This window comes from Cnephaeus nilssonii (genome assembly GCF_951640355.1).
Source record: "Cnephaeus nilssonii genome assembly, chromosome: 6".
NCBI classification, from domain to species: Eukaryota; Metazoa; Chordata; class Mammalia; order Chiroptera; family Vespertilionidae; genus Cnephaeus; species Cnephaeus nilssonii.
This window is the reverse complement of record NC_137077.1, coordinates 65,327,729-65,345,671: the sequence shown is the minus strand read 5'-3', so window position 1 is coordinate 65,345,671 and position 17,943 is coordinate 65,327,729. Positions and strand designations below refer to the sequence as shown.

The window sequence follows — 17,943 nt, the reverse complement described above, 5'->3', positions numbered from 1 at the left end:
TACATATATATATATATATATATATATATATATATATATATATATATATCTCAATTGGGTCAGTTGTTACATATGCTATTCAAATCTGTTAGATATGTATTGCTATCAGTCTCAAATAGAAGTGTGTTCAAGACTCTCATTATCATGATATACATATATTTCTCCTTTGAGTTGCTTTAATTTGTTTTTATGTATTTTGAGGTTATACTTTTATATCCCAATATAGAGTTGTTATATTCTGTTGAATTAACTTTTTTATAATTATGAAACAACCTGTTTTATCTTTAGTAACACATTTTTTACCTCAAAGTCTACTGTTTCTTATAATACAGGTACTCCACCTTTTCTTTCTTTTTTGCATATTTTTTGAGTAACATTTGTATGGCATGTATTTTCTCATCTTTTAACTTTCAACCTTTATGTAACCTTACGTTTTATGTGTAACTCTTGAAAACAACATATATTGTGGTTTGTCTGTTTGTTTTTTTCCAGTCTAGAATCTCAGCTTTTTACATGGAAGAGTTAGTCCATTTACATTTAATATAATTATTTTAGAAATTTGGGTTTAAATCTCACTTATCAGTATTTTTTATTTGTTCTATCTGTCTACATTCATTTTTCTCTCTGTTCTTGCTTTCTTTAGGACTGTCTGCTTTATATTATTTCATTTCCCTCATGCATTAGCTTGGTAGTTATATACTTATACTATTTATATTCTTGAATTCCAACACAGAACTTCTAAATCAAAAATCAGAGTGGATTTCTAATTTAGTGGGTCTAAGATGGGACTCGAGACTATGCATTTCTAACAAGTTCACAGATGCTACTGGTCCAATGACCACACTATCAGAACCACTTGTTTGGAGGAAGAGATAAACTAGATATAAATTAAAATAATTACATTACATTAATTGGGAACTTTATTACTTTAAATAAATAAGTTAGTTAATATTGTTTAATAATACATAATATTTTAGTCTAATGTATTTGACTACCTTCCCAGGGTTTGAATTTTAAGAAACCTTTCCTTGACCTAGAATTGGCTTTAGATCATTCTGAAAGGCTCCAGAATGCCTTAAGTGTTTCTTTTCTCTCTCATGAAGGAAAATTTCCTACTTAAGGTACATAGGAAGCTTTGTCAAGTAATAGCAACTATATTATACTTTCATTTATAGCTCTAATTGTTATTCTGGAATATTGTGTTTTGCAGAAAGGACAAGATTCCATGTCATTTACATTACTCTATGAAGTATCTGAATGTATAGAAATACTAGCAGGAAAAATCAGAAGAAACAATAATTTTATTAGAGAGCTAAATAAATAGAAATTATATAGTTTTTATAACTTTTGTTAAAAGTATTGCTAATTCTTAAACTTTTTGTATATAAGGAAGCATTTTTAAAGCAATTTGGTAAATTATATATTTCTCTCCCTACCTGTCCCTCCAAAATTCAGCAATTCTTAATAAGTAGCAATACATTTCTTTGCTTGAATTCAGTAAGACCTATTTTCAATAATAGCTATATTAGCCAAGATAAAAACTGACAGTAGTTGAGTACTCATTCATTTATAGCAGCCATGCCTTTGCCACCTTTTCCAGGACTTGGTCCAACCAGCATTCCACAGGAATCCCTCACAGTCCACCGGGGCAGGCCATTGTTGAACGTGCCCATGTACATTAAAGAGCATGCTAGTAAAACAAAAAAGGGAGAATATGGGACTCAAGGACCCAGCTATGATGCTATCCAAAGCACTCTTTACCCTTAATTTTTTGAATCTGAATGATCACTTTTTATCCCCCGTAGGGCGTCACTTTACTTCTTTAGCACCAGCTCAGAAACCACAGGTCTTGTGGCGAGATGTGGACACTAATAACTGGATGGGACCCAATGAATTATTAACTTGGGGGAGGGGATATGCGTGTGCTTTTACCCCACAGGGCCACTGTGGATTCCAGCTCATCGGATTAAACCCTATCATGGCATGGCACGGTGACGCCTCTGGCCACTATAGTGTAACTTTTTTACTAATAATCTCACTGACAATAGCCTGATTTACACCCCCCCTCAACCCTATGTCTTTGTTATGGGCCCCAACCTACGAATAAACCATAGTTCATCTTTTCTAGTACAGGTTAGAGAAGGAGCTTATTTTGCATCCTGTATGACCACCCAGAATATTACTTCATTGAACATCAGCGCTATTATGGTACTTAGGAGACAAGCAGAAATCCTAATATCTGTTCATCTCACCAGGAAATGGCAAGGCTCATCAGCTATCGAAGTCTTAGAAAGAGCACTGAGGCAATTACGGCCCAAAAGATTTTTGGGAATGCTCATTGCAGCCATCATCTCGGCCGTTGGTATTCTTACTGTGGCCAGCACTGCCGTGGTGGCCCTTTCCGAGTCTGGCAGACTGCCACATTTGTAGACAATATGGCCTACAATGTAACTAGGGAATTCACTATGCAACAGCACATAGATAAACCAATATTAGCGCCCTGGCTGGTTTGACTCAGTGGATAGAGCGTCAGCCTGAGAACTGAGGGGTCCCAGGTTCGATTCCGGTCGAGGGCACATGCCCGGGTTGTGGGCCGATCCGTGATTCTCTCTCATCATGAATGTTTCTATCTCTCTCTCTCCCTCTCCCTTCCTCTCTGAAATCAATAAAAGTATATTTAAAGAAATATTAGCTAGACTACAGGCAATAGAGGCAGCCACTGAATATCTGGGGGAAAGAAAGGACGCCACAGCATACAGGCAAGTGCTTAATTGCGATTGAGAGCATAAGCACATGTGTGTCACCCCTTTAAAATGGAATAGTCACCAGGAGTGGATTGATGTTAAAAAAGCATCTATGGGGAGTCTTTCATGATAACCTTACTGAAGAAGTAAACATGTTGGAAAGGCAAATTAGAGAGTCCTTACTTGCTATCAATGAAAATGAAAAACAGACTGCTGCTTGGAATACGGTAAAGAAGCATTTGGAGTGGATAGACCCCACCACATGGTTTCCTTGAATCAATTGGTACCGGATCAGACTAATCATTGCTGTCATTGTAATTCTCTTGGTTTTTCCACAAAATCAGAACTCTAGCAGCGAACACGCTTCGCGGACCCCGACATTCCCAAGCAGAAAGTGCACCGCCTCCCTTTGACTTCTGCAGCCGCAAAACAAAAAGGGGAAGATGTGGGGAAGCACAGGACTTGGTTGGAAAGTCTGTAAGGAGGATTCCCCGAAAGGTCAAGGGCCTTTGGGGGGACTTTGCTGAAGGTGGTAGCCCCTGCCTTGACTTTTCCAAACAAGTCCGAGCCCCCAGTTGTTTTACTAGAATCTCAATGTTTAGTCTTCAGACACGGCCTGTGGAAGCATGTGCTTTCTCAAGGACACTTACCCTGCTGATAGTACCTAGAAGGTAATTTGAGTTCAAGCTGTTGCTACAATAAAAGCCTAAGGAAGCAAGTGAATGAGGCTGTTTGGTTCCTATAGCCAAGCAGTCCCTTAGCCCTATCTTTCACAGAAACATGTGTTAGAGTAATCGTTCATCCGTCGCTCAGGGTCTGCTGGTAAGTCCCAGCAGATCAGTGAAAAGATCTCTATATATAAAGAGCCGGGGTCTGTAACGTCCAAAACAATTGAAGGGATGACCGAAAGCCAGGCTGCGCATCAGCAGGCTCGGGTGGGCGGGGACTTGTGAGTGGGCTGAACTGCTGACCTCTCGGAGAGAGAGAGGTGGGGCTGATCAGCAGCTGCCACGGCTGCTGGTGAGATCCAGAGAGAGAAGCAGAGTCTGATCCGCAGCCTCCGTGGCAGCTGCTGATCAGCTCTTGCATCTCTCTCTCTCTCTGGGCCTCGCCAGCAGTTGCGCCTTTCTCTCTCTCTGAGAGGTCAGCAGTTCAGCCTGCTCGCAGCAGCCTGGGGTGGCTGCTGATCAGCTCTGTCTCTCTGATCAGGCCCGGAGACGCTGACTGGCATAGAAACAGACAAATCAGAACCAAATCTAGGTGAACTACGAGGAGCCAATGGCTACCCAGAAGGCAGAGCTTTTGACGCTGACTGGCATAGAAACCGACCAATCAGAACCAAATCTAGGTGAGCTGTGAGGAGCCAATAGCTGCCTATGAGGCAGAGCTTTTGACGCTGACTGGCATAGAAACCAACCAATCAGAACCAAATCTGGGTGAACTGCGAGGAGCCAATGACTGCCTATGAGGCAGAGCTTTTGATGCTGACTGGCATAGAAACCAACCAATCAGAACCAAATCTGGGTGAACTACGAGGAGCCAATGACTGCCTATGAGGCGGAGCTTTTGATGCTGACTGGCATAGAAACTGACCAATCAGAACGTAATCTGGGTGCACTGCAAAGGCAGAACCTAAGGTGGGGGCTAAGGAGGGGTTTTAAGGGCAACAGCTGTTTGGTGTAAGGTGTAAGAAAGCATTTCCATTTTTTAATGACTGGTTTGGCAGTACAGTGCATATGGCTGTCTATCAGTCCAGATATAGGGATTATGTATTTTTGTCTGCCAAGAGCATCTCCTCCTGCTGAAAAAGCTCCCCCCGCACCCCCCCCCCCGATTTAAGCAATCCTATCCTATATAATCTATCTATACTAATAAAAGGGTAATATGCTAATTAGACCGGGTCAACCAGCCATCTTCCGGACATCTGACTTCCTTCTGGACAAAGCCATGGTGGTGGGGGCTGAGGCAGAGGCAGTTAGGGGTGATCAGACTGGCAGGCAGAGGCAGTTAGGGGCGATCAGGCAGGCAGAGGCAGGCAGGTGAGCGGTTAGGAGCCAGCAGTCCCAGATTGCAAGAGGGATGTCCCCGATTGGAGAGGGTGCAGGCTGGGCTGAGGGACCCCCCCCCCATGCACAAATTTCGTGCACCGGGCCACTAGTATAGTAATAATTGAAGCAAACAATAATGGCCTTGACGAGGACAGTGACAGTGAAAATTTTAAAAAGTATTAATATCAGTGAATCATGATCTCATGGATAGAAACAAAAGATTCCAGAATAGAAGAAGGTTTTAGAGAGAAAAGGTGAATTTGGTTGACATTTTTATCCTTGAAATGGAGAAAACATAAGGTAATTATGATAGAATCAAAGATTTAGCTTTCACTAAGCAGTATTATTGTCTATTTTTCTGTTCTCAAGAACTATTTTAAAATAATGTTGTCCTGATATAAACAATTATATAAATACTAGAGGCCCAATGCACGAAATACATGCAAGAGTAGGCCTTCGCAGTCCTGGCTTCCCCGGCCCTCGCAGCCTCAGCTCCGTCTGAGAGGTTGTCCGGACAGTTGTTCTGCTGTTTGGCCATTTGGTCGATTTGCATATTATGCTTTTATTATTATAGATATTCATTATAAAATAAAAATTGGATTAAACTTCTAGGATTTCATTTTCTCAATATATGCTGCTATAATATAGTTACATTATAACTAGTCAAGTGTCCACTTGGTCCACTGCATCAGTTAGACAGATGAACAGTTCAGAATATTTAAATGAGTGGACATTCCTTCACATGTGCATCACTATGCAGAGACCTTCTAGTGGCCCAACCTGCTGTATTCTGCTACTCAACAAAGCAATTACATAAATGAATTTATTTGAATTAGTTTATTTACAAATATGGTCACAAATTAAATAATTTAATAAACACATGGTTTTAAATTGCTAACACTGGTTGTTATTTTTAGGTTTATTTCTTTATTAATTTTTAAAAATCTTTATTGTTGAAAGAATTACATATGTCTCCTTTTTTCCCCCATTGACCCCCTCCAACTCCCCCCCCGCCCCCTGCCCCAGGCCTTCACCAACCTACTGTCTGTGCCCATGGGTTATACATATATGCATATGAGGTCTTTGGCTGATTACCTCTTAAAAGAAAAGAAGAGGATATTACTACCACTCAAACAGCACAAATTTTTACACACTGATTTGTGTCCTAGAGAATCCTAAGTCCCAGCATGAGAATAATTAGAAACATATGTAATATTAAAAACCATTCTGTTCAGTATTTTACTGAATGATTATAGTAAATGTAATATAAATGTACTGTTTATTTAGAAATGCAACTGAATATGGAATTCTAGCTAAAGACTGAAAAAAAAATTTTAAACCCAAGGTAAATAAAACTTCTTTCATAAATGAGTGCCAAAACTATTTTAATTATACAAAATGTATCAATGACTTATAAAAAGTTTTATAACACTGAGGCAAGCTTATGATAAAATAAATGCATTTTTCCCAACCTCTAACTAAAATTTATCGTAATATCACAAATCTCTTTTGTTAAAGTAAAAAGTGTCTGGTTAGTGTTTTAAAAACATAATTTGAGGGGATCTTACAAATAATTGAGACCTTCACAAAGGACATCCACAAATGGAGGTCAGAGATGGGTCATGGTAAGTAATCTCGAACAGGAAGATCCCAACAGCCTGCAAATCAGACTGTTTCTAAAGAGCCGTATGTAGATGGATTATCAATATGTTCTGACCAAGTCTTTAAATATCTAATCATATTACTTACTCGAAATCTTCCCTGGCTTCTCTATTAGTTTATTGCTGCTATAACAAATTTAGTGTCTTAAAACAATACAGATTTATTATTTTACAATTCTGGAGGTAGAATTCAGAAGTGGATCTCACTGAGCTAAAATCAACAGCAGCTGGACTGCATTCTTTTCTGGGGGCTCTAAGGGAGAATCCACTTCCTTGCCTCCCCCCCCCCCCCCCACCACCACCACTACTTCCTTAGAAAAGAAGGCTGCCTGCATTCCTGGCTCATGGTCCCCTTCTGTATTCAAAACTAGTAATGGCTGGGTGAGTCTTTCTCAAATTGCATGTCTCTTTTCTTGAACATTTAAGGAATCTTGTGATTATAGTGTGCTCACCAGGATAATCTTAATTTAATGTCAACTGATTAGCAACCTTAACTCCACCTGCAATATTAATCCCCTTTGCCATCCTATATATAAAGAGGTAATATGCAAATTGACCCTCACAGCCTCACAAGATGGCTGCCTATGACCAGGCCGGCAGGGGGGTTAGTGAGGGACGACCAAACGACTGAACAAGCAGGCTGCGTGGGGCGACCAGGCCAGCAGGGGGGTTAGTGAGGGATGAACAAACGACTGAACAGCAGGCTTCGTGGGGCGACCAGGCCGGCAAGGGGGGCAGTTGGGGGTGACCAGGCTGGCAGAGGGGGGCAGTTAGGTGCAACCAGGCCAGCAGGAAGGGGGCAGTTAGGGGCGATCAGACCGGCATGCAGAGGCAGTGAGGGGTGATCAGGCCGACGGGGGCGGGGGCAGTTAGGGGTGACCAGGCAAGCAGGCAGGTGAGCGATTAGGAGCCAGTAGTACAGGATTGTGAGATGGGTGTCTGACTGCTGGTTTAGGACTGATCCCCGGGATCGAGCCTAAACTGGCAGTTGGACATCCCCCAAGGGGTCCTGAATTGGAGAGGGTGCAGGCTGGGCTGAGGGGAAAACCCTCCCCCCCGAGCATGAATTTCATACACCGGGCCTCTAGTCTATATATATAAAAGCCTAAGCAAACGTTCGACCATTTGACCAGCTATGACGTGCACTGACCACCAGGGGGCAGATGCTCAACCCACAGGCATGGAAACATGGAAGAGACTGATGAATCTCAGAGGGAAGGGTGGAGAGGGGAGGGCGGTAAGAGATTAACCAACGATCTTACTAGTATATGCATACTAGAGGACCAATGCACGGATTCATGCACTGGTGGGGTCCTGTGGCCTGGCCTGGGGGGATCGGGCTGAAACTGGCAGTCCGACATCCCCTGAGGCTCCCAGATTTGCAGGCTGAGCGACCCCACCAGTGCACAAATCCGTGCACCAGGCTTCTAGTGTAATATGATATTTACAGGTTCTGGGGATTAGAATGTAGACATTTTGGGTGGGGAGAGGGGAGAATATTATTCTTCCTACCATGGTTTTCCAGTGTCTGACCTCAAGGACTTTTTCACTATTGATCCCAATATACTCTCCTGCTTTACCCCCAAAACTCTGCTCTTTGTAGCCTCAGTTCCAGCCACACCAGTCTATCTGCTGATCCCCCAAAATACCCCATCCTGGAAGAGCTCCACAGCTGTACTCCTGGCATTTTCTCTTCCTGATGTTCTCCTTCATACATCGCCACCTTTCCTCCCAAGATGAAAATTCCATTCATTCTCAAAATTGTGGCAGATGTTTCATTTTCCATGAAGCTTTACCCCTAACTTTTCTTCTCTAGATGTTTCTATCATATCAGAGAGAGAAAAAAAACCTCAAAGCAAAAATGAAACATATAGCTTCTAATCACCCACTTTCTCTGGTTCTACAGATAGAAGGCCGGTTTTAAAAATTCACCATTTCTTTGCCATCCAATGGATATGTTGATGCAAAAGCAAACGTCTGGAATTGCAAAATTTTTTTTCATTTATATTTAACCAATTTAAAATTATCATTTTAAATTTCCACACTACAACTGATCCTTGAACAACATGGGGTTAGGGGCACCAACATTCCACACAGTCGAAAATTCGTATATAATATTTGATTCTCCCCAAACTTTACTAATAGTCTACAGCAGACCAGAAGTCTTAGCAATAACATAAACAGTTGATTAACACATACTGTTTATGATACCATATGTTATATGTATTATATACTGTATTCTTGCAAGAGAGTAAGCTAGAGAAAAGAAAATGTTATTAAGAAAAATCATAATGAAGAAAAATACATTTACTGTATTACTGAAAAAAATCCATGTATAAGTGGACCCATGAATTTCAAACCCATGTAGTTCAAGGGTCAACTAAATTTTAAATGACTTTCTTCTTGTCCTTCAAAATTTCCTTGAGTCCCTCCTTTTATACCAGCTCCCTCTATTCATTCAGTAGCATCGGTAATATCTTTTGACCTAAAAACACAATCATTAATCATGATGAATCCTTTTGGTTCTTATTTTAGTTTTCTTGCAAAACAGATGAGTACATTTTATAAGCCAGTAGCTTTGACCCTGTCTATACATTAAAATCACTTCCAGAACTGTTTAATAAACATTAATGCCCAGGCCCATCCAAGACCAAGTCTGAATCTCTGAGGGCTGGACCCAGTGAGAAATTTTTTAAAGCTCCCCCAGTGATTCTAACGTGCAGTTATAGTTAAGAATCAAAGTCCTTGGCCCACACAAATCACAAAGAAATAATGCAGCGGTGGAACAGCAGCAAGCGGAAGCTGATCCCAAATTTAGATTTTAATAGAATTAATTCACAGATCAGATATTGCCCTGTATATAATTAGTTGACTTTAATACTGTGTTACATGACTGGATAGAGCGATCACTTTAGATAATAAGGATATGATTCAAAACATAAATAAGTTGAACAAGACTTGAAGATATTTTAAATAAATTAGTAGTCAAAAGTCAAATTTATTCATACCATCTTCTTTAGTACTCTATGTCTTAAGAAGTTATACACTGAGTGGCCAGATTATTATGATCTCTGAACACATAATAATCTGGCCACTCAGTGTATATCCTATATAAAAAAAGGCTAATATGCAAATTGTCCCCTCGACCATGCACGAATTCATGCACCAGGCCTCTAAAAAAAATATATATATATATATACACACACACACACACACACACACACACACACACACGTGCATATATATATATATATATATATATATATATATATATATATGTATATACACACACACACAGAGTGGCCAGATTATTATGCGTTCAGAGATCATAATAATCTGGCCACTCAGTGTATATTTGCAATATTTTTCCCTTCCCCTGCCTTTTACTGTAATTAAGACAACAAAGTGAAAGGAGGGGGGCAGTCCTTGTTCTCTTTTTTCTAAGAAGTGATTTCCTACATGATTTCTTGTGGTAGTGGATCATGAAGACCAGAATGTGGGGTGAGTAGGATCCATGGCACTGTAGGGAACCCAGACATTGCAGACAAAGGGAGTGAGTGGGAAATAGGCCTTCAATAAAGTGGTAAGGCCGAAACCGGTTTGGCTCAGTGGATAGAGCGTCGGCCTGCGGACTCAAGGGTCCCAGGTTCGATTCCGGTCAAGGGCATGTACCTTGGTTGCGGGCACATCCCCCAGTGCGGGGTGTGCAGGAGGCAGCTGATCGATGTTTCTCTCTCATCGATGTTTCTGGCTCTCTATCCCTCTCCCTTCCTCTCTGTAAAAAATCAATAAAATATATTAAAAAAAAAAAATAAAATAAAGTGGTAAGGTGAGGCAAAAACAGTGATGTAGGCAGCCAAAATGCAAGGGCAATGAGCAATGGGTCTAGCCTGATAACAAGGGCACTGTGGAAACATTCTGCTTATGACTCTGGCACAATATTTCAGTTACGTTGAATTTTTCCATTACTAACTGCTTATGAGAATTTCCAAACTGAGCATTTAATTGCCCCAAAGTAGAAAGATGAGTATAAAAGAACAAACGTATGTTCTGTAAATGCTACAAAGCAATCATAATTTGGATAAAGAGATACATGATTTGGCTGAGGAAACGATGACTAAATTAACTGAGATGTTGTTCATTATTTTCTGTAATAGAAATAGATGGTCCTCCAGTTCTGTCATTTCTTGAATAACTTTACTTTATGTTATTTTGTTCAGATACTTGTTCAAAACAATGGTTGCTGCTAGGATCTGAACTAGTACTGGAAGAAAATAGATTATTTGTAACAAAAAGAGATAGGGAAAATTGTAGTATTACATAAAGCATTATGACTACTTCCAACTGATTTAAAAATCTATGTCCTAATGATCCCAATTTACTTTTTCTGCCAGATGCTTCAAAATTGCATGGAAATTGGGAAGCAGCCTTTTTGAAGTAAATTCTAACTTTTCAATGTCTTGATTAAATATTAGCCATTTGCTCATTTATGTGCATGTATTTTATTAGTGACTGAACCACTATCTTAAACCAATTAGCAATGTTTCATCAATTTTAACAACACCTCCTAAATGATACACTACCATATAATTTCTAAATCACTATTACCGCTTGGCAACTTTCTTTTAAATTAATGGTTAAATCTTTTTTTTTTTAAAGGTGATGTTTCTAAAACCCTGACAGTTCTTTTGAAATTCCTGAGCATTAAGCAGATTAACTTACATTTGCCTTTGAAACATTGGTTCTTCAAGACTTTGAACACTATACTTTTATCTGAATTCTGTATGTCCATGTTTGTTTATATGCTATCTTCATTTTTAAGGTTAATGAATATACATTTGTCAGCAGGGCCATCTTTTTTAAGAGGAGTCATATTTTTTTTAAAGGTACTCCTTTGTAAAAATTTCCCAAATTCAAGAATTTACTGTTTAGAAAACAAGACCAGGGGTTTTGCCCCAGAGAAATCATAAGCTTATGTTAAATACTTTAAAAATATTGATATATACTTTTTCTTCTTTTGGATTGATATAATTGTATCTTGTCACATTTAACAAAGTTTTCCTGTGTACACAAGATTTATCCCCTTTTGGACTGGTTTCCGCCTTGATCTTCAAGCACAGCCCCCGTAGAGGGAAAATGTCAGTAACTTTAAAAGATACCCACCTTCACTTTGATAGTTAAGCAACAAGAATATTTTAAAAGACCAAGAGAAGAAGAAGGAAAATCCTTCTTGCAGAAGCAGGTGTACTATAAAGCTCAATTAGTTCACAGACTGAGGACACAGCTTTTTATAAGTTTTGTCTCCACTGGGAACAGTTTTTTGAGTCTTCCTCTCCCTGCTCTCCATCCCTCGAGTCCTAACTAGGTTTTTTTCTTTTTTGCTTGTGAGAAGGAAAAAAGTGGCCAGGAAAGGAGTATTTGGTGCATTTACCGACGGTTTTCTATTTTCAGTAAATTTTACCATTCTCCAAATGGCTTCCAATTGTCCCTAGACACAGAACCACTAGGCTCCCTCTAGGTCTTTTTGGGGAATCTATTTCATGAAAACTTTGAATCCTCTGTACCCACAGGACCTATGCAGAATTTCACACTTGATTCTATATCATTTATCAACCCTCAAAAGCTCACCTTTGGACCCCAAGTTAAAATGTTTGTCTAGAGTTAAAAGGCAAGGAGCCCTCGAACACCTTTCAAGGGGCTCAAATACCGCCTCCACCTTGCAAGGCTAGTGGGAGCTCGGACTTGGACCAGAGTAGGTGGATCCCTGCTACCCACTGACTGGCTCGGATCAGAGGAAAAGTTAACTTCCCGCTCCTGACATTTCTCCAAAGCCCATCCTGTATGCGCCGGACCCGACCTGGGCCAAGGCCTCCAAATCTGAGACCAGGCAACACAAGTGTGTAAAGAAAGCCCCAGGGCACCGCGGGTCGCCGCACACAAACCCACCTAAAGGACCGGCCCGGGCTCCCCGGTGCACTCTCGCAGGTTTCAGCAAAGCCTCGGAAGCCTGGTCTCCTCCTAGCAACGCGAGCGCACCCCGAGCCCAGCCCGCGCGGGGTCCGCCGCTGAGGCTCCCCAAACCTCAAGACCTCTGCGGGCGCGAGGCATCCTTCGCGGGGGTCCTTACCTTGGGGTTGGTCAACAGCTGGTGCTCGTCGCTGTGCAGCAGCGCCCTGGAGTTGGACTCGGAGTTGTTCACGTAGACCTGGACGCAGGGGTACTGCGCGGTGCCCCTGCAGTCGGCGCCACAGGTGAAGGTGCACTCGAACACCTCGCCGAGCTGCTGCACCGACAGCACCGTGCAGTTGGCCGCCGTGGCTTGCAGATCCTGCAGCGCGGGACTGAGCCAGCAGAAGCCGAAGATGAAGAGCGACACGACGCCGGAGATGATGAGGAACAAGCCGAGCCGGATGCTCTTGTCCTCGGCTTCCGTGTACTCGTAAGCCACCCGGAGCTTCGCCATCGCCCCCCACTCCCGTCGGCTGGCGCGCTCCCCCCGCCCCCTCCCGCCCCCGGCGCCGAGCCCGACCGCCTCGGGCGGGAGGAGCCGCCGCCGCCGCCGCCGCCGCCGCCGCGCGACAGCAGGGGAGTGGGCGGCGAGAGGGAGCGCGCGAGAACAAAGGGGCCGAGGCCGGCGACGCCCCCGGAGGCGGCAGCGCCTCCACTTCCAGCCCCGCCGCCGCCCGTGCCCCGGAGGCTCGCGCTGCTGCCGCGGCTCAGAGCCCCCTGCACCCTCGGGCGCGAGGAGCGCACCGGCGGCTTCGGCCTCCAGCGCCCCCTGCCAGCCGCCGCCCGCGCGCTCTCCCGGCCTCCCCCACCCCGCCTCCTCTCGCCCGGAGTCTCCCCGTCTTCATCGCTTGCCTGCCGCCTCTCCGCGACTCGCCGGGCAAGCTGCCCCGAGGGCAGGAGCGGCTGGGTCGGAGTGAGCAGAGCGGGGGGGTGGGGGGGGCACCCCCGAACCCGAGGCGACTCCGCCCAGCCGCTCCCTCCGCGGACCCAGCCCTCCCGCCCCGCCCCGCCCCGCCCCGCCCCGCCCCGCCCGCGGCGTCTCCGGTGGGCGCGGGGCGGCGAGGATAGCGGCTGGTGACTGGGTCCTGGTTCAGTTCCTTTGGAGGGACGTCGGAGATGAAAGCTTAGGATCACTGTAGCCTAACTGGAGTGAAAGTTAAAAAAAAAAGAAGAAGGAGGAGGAGGAGAAGGCGTAGCGCGAGCAGAGCGGCGGGAATCTTGAACTCCGGAGGCTTGGTCCGCAGCCGGGAGAGAGCAGCGGGCGCTCCCGGGGAACGGGCGCCCGGGAGCGGGACTGGGGTGGGAGCCCCGCGAGCGGCGGTGCCGGAGCGCCCGGGAGGGATCCTGCCACAGCGCCCACGCTCCGGGCGGGCACGCGGCGGGGCCGGGGGCGTGACCCCGCCGCTGGCCTCCTCCCTCCCTCCTACCCCCTCGGCGAGCGCGGTGTGGGTCTGGCCGCAGGGTCCTGGGGCTCCCCACCGCGCGGGCTGGCGCCGGGAGGCAAATGGGAGTGCATGAGGGCGGGTCAGGCGGGGTTTGCGGTGCAGGCAACGCGCGTGGGGGCGGGGGCCTGCGCCTGGTAAGGCCACGGACACTCGCTGTCTGGATCCTGGGGGACTTCGCAGCAACTTGTTTCTTGCAGCTGGCCGACCCCAACTCGATTTGCCCCAAGGCTGGGCCTGGCTGAGTAGGGGGCGAAGGAACCCGGTGGAGAAGCTTGCAGCCCTGGGAGGAGCCACTGCTTTCTCGGTTAGGACCGGCCCCCCGCTCGCTCCGGGACTCCTGAGAACGGAGTCCTTTCTGCTCGGTTTCCCTCCTAGGAGTCCTGCCACGCCCGGCCCGCCCCGCCCGGGATTGCAGATGGGCTTCCCGGGAGCGCTGCCCAAGGAACCCGCTTTGGGACAGGTACTGCTCCAGAGCTGCGTCCTGCTCTCTCAGTTCTTCCGGTTGCTCCGCCACCCCCACCTTCTCGTGCCTTCTTCCTTCAGCCACTATCCATGACTCTTTTTTTAAAAAAAAATACTTTTTTATTGATTTCAGAGAGGAAGGGAGAGGGAGAGAGAAATAGAAACATCAAGGATGAGAGAGAATCCTTGACCAGCTGCCTCCTGCACGCCCCCCACTGAGGAGGGAGCCCGCAACCCAGGCATGTGCCCTTGGTCAGAATCTAACCCGGTCCCTTCAGTCCACAGGCCTACGCTCTATCCACTGAGCCAAACCAGCCAGGGTCATGACTTCTTTTTTGAAATTAAGATTAATTTTTTCAAACCACACTCTATCATAATATAAAACTAGAGGATGACTTCGGCCTTTTTAGGTAATCAGAATGTTCACTTCTTTGCAAAATATGTAAACATACCCTTTTCTTGATTTACAAGTTTTGAATCAGTTATGTTCCTGATGAATATGAAAACACCCAATCATGGAATTCTTGACTTCTCTTTCTTGGATTTCAATTGTTACTTAACTGATACTGAGTACCTTTCAGCTGGGGCAAAGCAGGTTTAAATGCAGGAAGACCCCAAGAGTTTTTCTGAATAAATTAAGATGTGGGGTTTGGAAATTTTCAAATCAGGAAGATACTTTTTACTTTTTTACCTTTCAAGTTTTGAGAGAGTAGATTTCCTTTTTTTAACCTAGGGATTATGTTACTCTCCTTCCTTCCTGTTGGCATAAAGACAATTTGTTAGTGATTACATTACCTGAAAGGAAAGGTGAGCTTAATCATTGAAACAGCTTCACCTGAGAGAGTTCTTCAGCCTGGATCTCTTTCCTACTGCAGGTTATAAATGATCTTCCTTTGGGAAGGCTAAGGCCAGTCTAGATATGAGGCGAGGTAAGATCCAGTTATTCTAGCCTGGTATGCTGAGCAACTTAACCTGGAGGCAGAATTAACTCCTATTAGTGTTCAGAAAACAGGGATGGGATGTCTAAAAATAACTTAATGAACATGATTCATTTTTCAACGAATGAACCCTCTGCCTCAAATCTGAAGCAAGATGGTCTTCCCAGTCTAGAAAAGAAAAAATCAGAAACTTCTGTCTTAATTTAACCTTAAATTTTCAAGGACTTTCAAACCCCCCCCCTTTTTTTTAGTTCTTCATTTAGTCACTTTCCCTCCTTTAATGATTCTTAAAGTATTTGAAGAAACTGTTGCCAGCTAGCCTTCTGTTCTTTAAACATTTACTTTTCTTCTCTAATTTCCTATTTTTAAATTAGTTGGCTTCTCTGATTATCATGTCTTTCTTATTGAAAGTCAAACATATCAAAAGACTTCCCAAATAAAGTCAGTATTTATTTTACCCTTAATACATACAACACTGTGTTTGCTATTAGCTTCTTTTTCTTAAGGTGGGGCTGCCTTACCCCATTTCCAAGGAAGATTAGATATGTCAGCCCCTCAACTCCTGAAAACAGATCACAATTGACTAAGTCAGAATAGTAGTAAGAACCCCAGGGACCCTGCTCTTGTGGAGGGCAGAGGCAGCACAGAAACACACACACACACACACACACACACACACACACACACACACACACACACACACGTCCTTTCTTTGCATAATTTTCCACAAATTAAAATTAAAATTAAAAATGTTATATTCAGACGCAGACTGACTTATTTGATGTACATCACAGTGTGCCGCAATGCTTTCAGGAAAATCATGGCCACACCTTGATGAAATCCTTTTTGAAAGAAAAAGACCTGTGTAAACAAACATTAAAGCCATTGTTATTTATTATTTATAATTTGTTCTCATGATCAATATTCTTCAAGAAGTCCTGTGAAGCCCTGGGTGGGTAGCTCAGTTGGTTGGATTGTCATCCCAATACACCAGGGTTGCAGGTTCAACCCCTGGTCAACTTAGAAGAGTCAACTGATGAATGCATAAATACGTGGAACAAGTTGATGTTTCTCCCTCTCTCTCCCTTCCCCTCTCTCTCTTAAATATCAGTCAAAAGTAAAAAATTTAATAAGCATAACCAATGGACGCAAGACACTGGGGGTTGGGGGTAAGGGCATGTGCTGGGGGGTAGGGGAGGCAGGGGGGAGGTCAATGGGGAAAAGAGATATATGTACTACTATTTGTAATACTTTAAACAATAAAATAAAATTTAAAAAAACAAAATGTAGTCAAAAATGGCAAACTAATGAAGACAGTGCATGCACAAATAAAGTGTGAGAAACTACCAAAAAAAAAGTAAAAAATTTTAAAAAAAGAACCTGTGACTGAGGTTAAAGTTGCAATATACAATTTCATATGTATATATACCCTTATTAAAGGATTCTAAAAAGAATTATCATAAGGAGGGCTTTGGTATCCTAGGAATAGAAAGGAATTTAGAACGTGTTGGGAAAATGTTTATACACTAGCACATTGGGAAGTTTTTCAATAACAAACTGCTGCTGTACACTTTAATAGCTAAAATACATAAGGAAGAAAATTCATGTTTCACCACCTTTTTTCATTAGAATTCACATTCTGGATAGATTTTAGGTGTTTGCAACTATATTACTTAGATAAGAATAAACAAATGAAGCCCTAGCCGGGTACCATCATCCCCATAGGCCAAGGTTCCGGTTTCCATCCCCAGTCAGGGCACATACAACAATCAACCTATGAATACGTAAGTAAATGGAACAGCAAATTGATGGCTCTCTCTCGCTCCCATTCCCCGCCCCCCCCCCTAAAATAAAACAAAACAAAAAATTGGTAAAATTAAAAAATAGACTAATGAAAGTATGAGTGATCCAACAAAGGAAAACTTATAATCAAATTTTAATCTTTTGCATTCCGCTTATATAATTGTAGATTTTGTTATTGTCAAAGAAAATGACATTTGGTCTTAAAAATGTGCCAGAAGCCAATTCCAGCATGTCAGCAGGGCTGAATCTTCTGGGAATGGCTAAAGGCATTTCCCCAAATCTGAAAAGGATACATAAATTGATTGCTTGCTGCCAGACAGCTAAGGGCATTTCAATCTACATGTTATTGCCTCCTACTGGCCAAACACCTGAACAGCCATAGGCAAATTCTTCCAATCTGACAATGGACTCTGTAGACCAAACCCTACCCTTTGATGTGTATATCTCCACCTTGCCTTAGGACAAATTGTGTTAATAAAAAGCAAGGGGTCCTGAGACAGAACTTAGTACCTTTAGCTAAGTCTTCTCTGACTCCCTATAATGCCTTCCAAAATTATGTTTCGTCTCTGGACTCTTGATTAATTTACGCACAACGCCTTCTCCAGATTGCTGAACCCTTCTAGATACCGGATCAGAACCCTGGCATTAATGGCGCCTGACCTCAGGGGCATCTGGAAAATAAGTATTTGCCTGAGTGGATAAAACAGCACCAGTGATGGTGGTAAGATTAACTGTGCATAAAGCCCATGTCAGCTTCGGAAGCCCGCGGATCTGTAAGTGCGTGGGTGATACTTTTTGTTTAAGTCAGATTGTAATGGGAAGAATTTGATTAA

General features: G+C 43.4%; 1 protein-coding gene across 1 annotated transcript in view; it reads right to left on the bottom strand.

Annotated features, from left to right (window-relative positions):
* KCNMB4 (potassium calcium-activated channel subfamily M regulatory beta subunit 4) overlaps positions 1 to 13,463 on the bottom strand; it is a 65,888-nt gene extending 52,425 nt beyond the window's left edge. The window contains exon 1 of the mRNA XM_079775438.1: positions 12,581 to 13,463. Within this exon, the coding sequence (XP_079631564.1) occupies positions 12,581 to 12,916 (336 nt within the window). The 5' untranslated portion in view covers positions 12,917 to 13,463. The remainder of the gene's footprint in view (positions 1 to 12,580) is intronic.
* Positions 13,464 to 17,943: the final 4,480 nt, after the last annotated feature.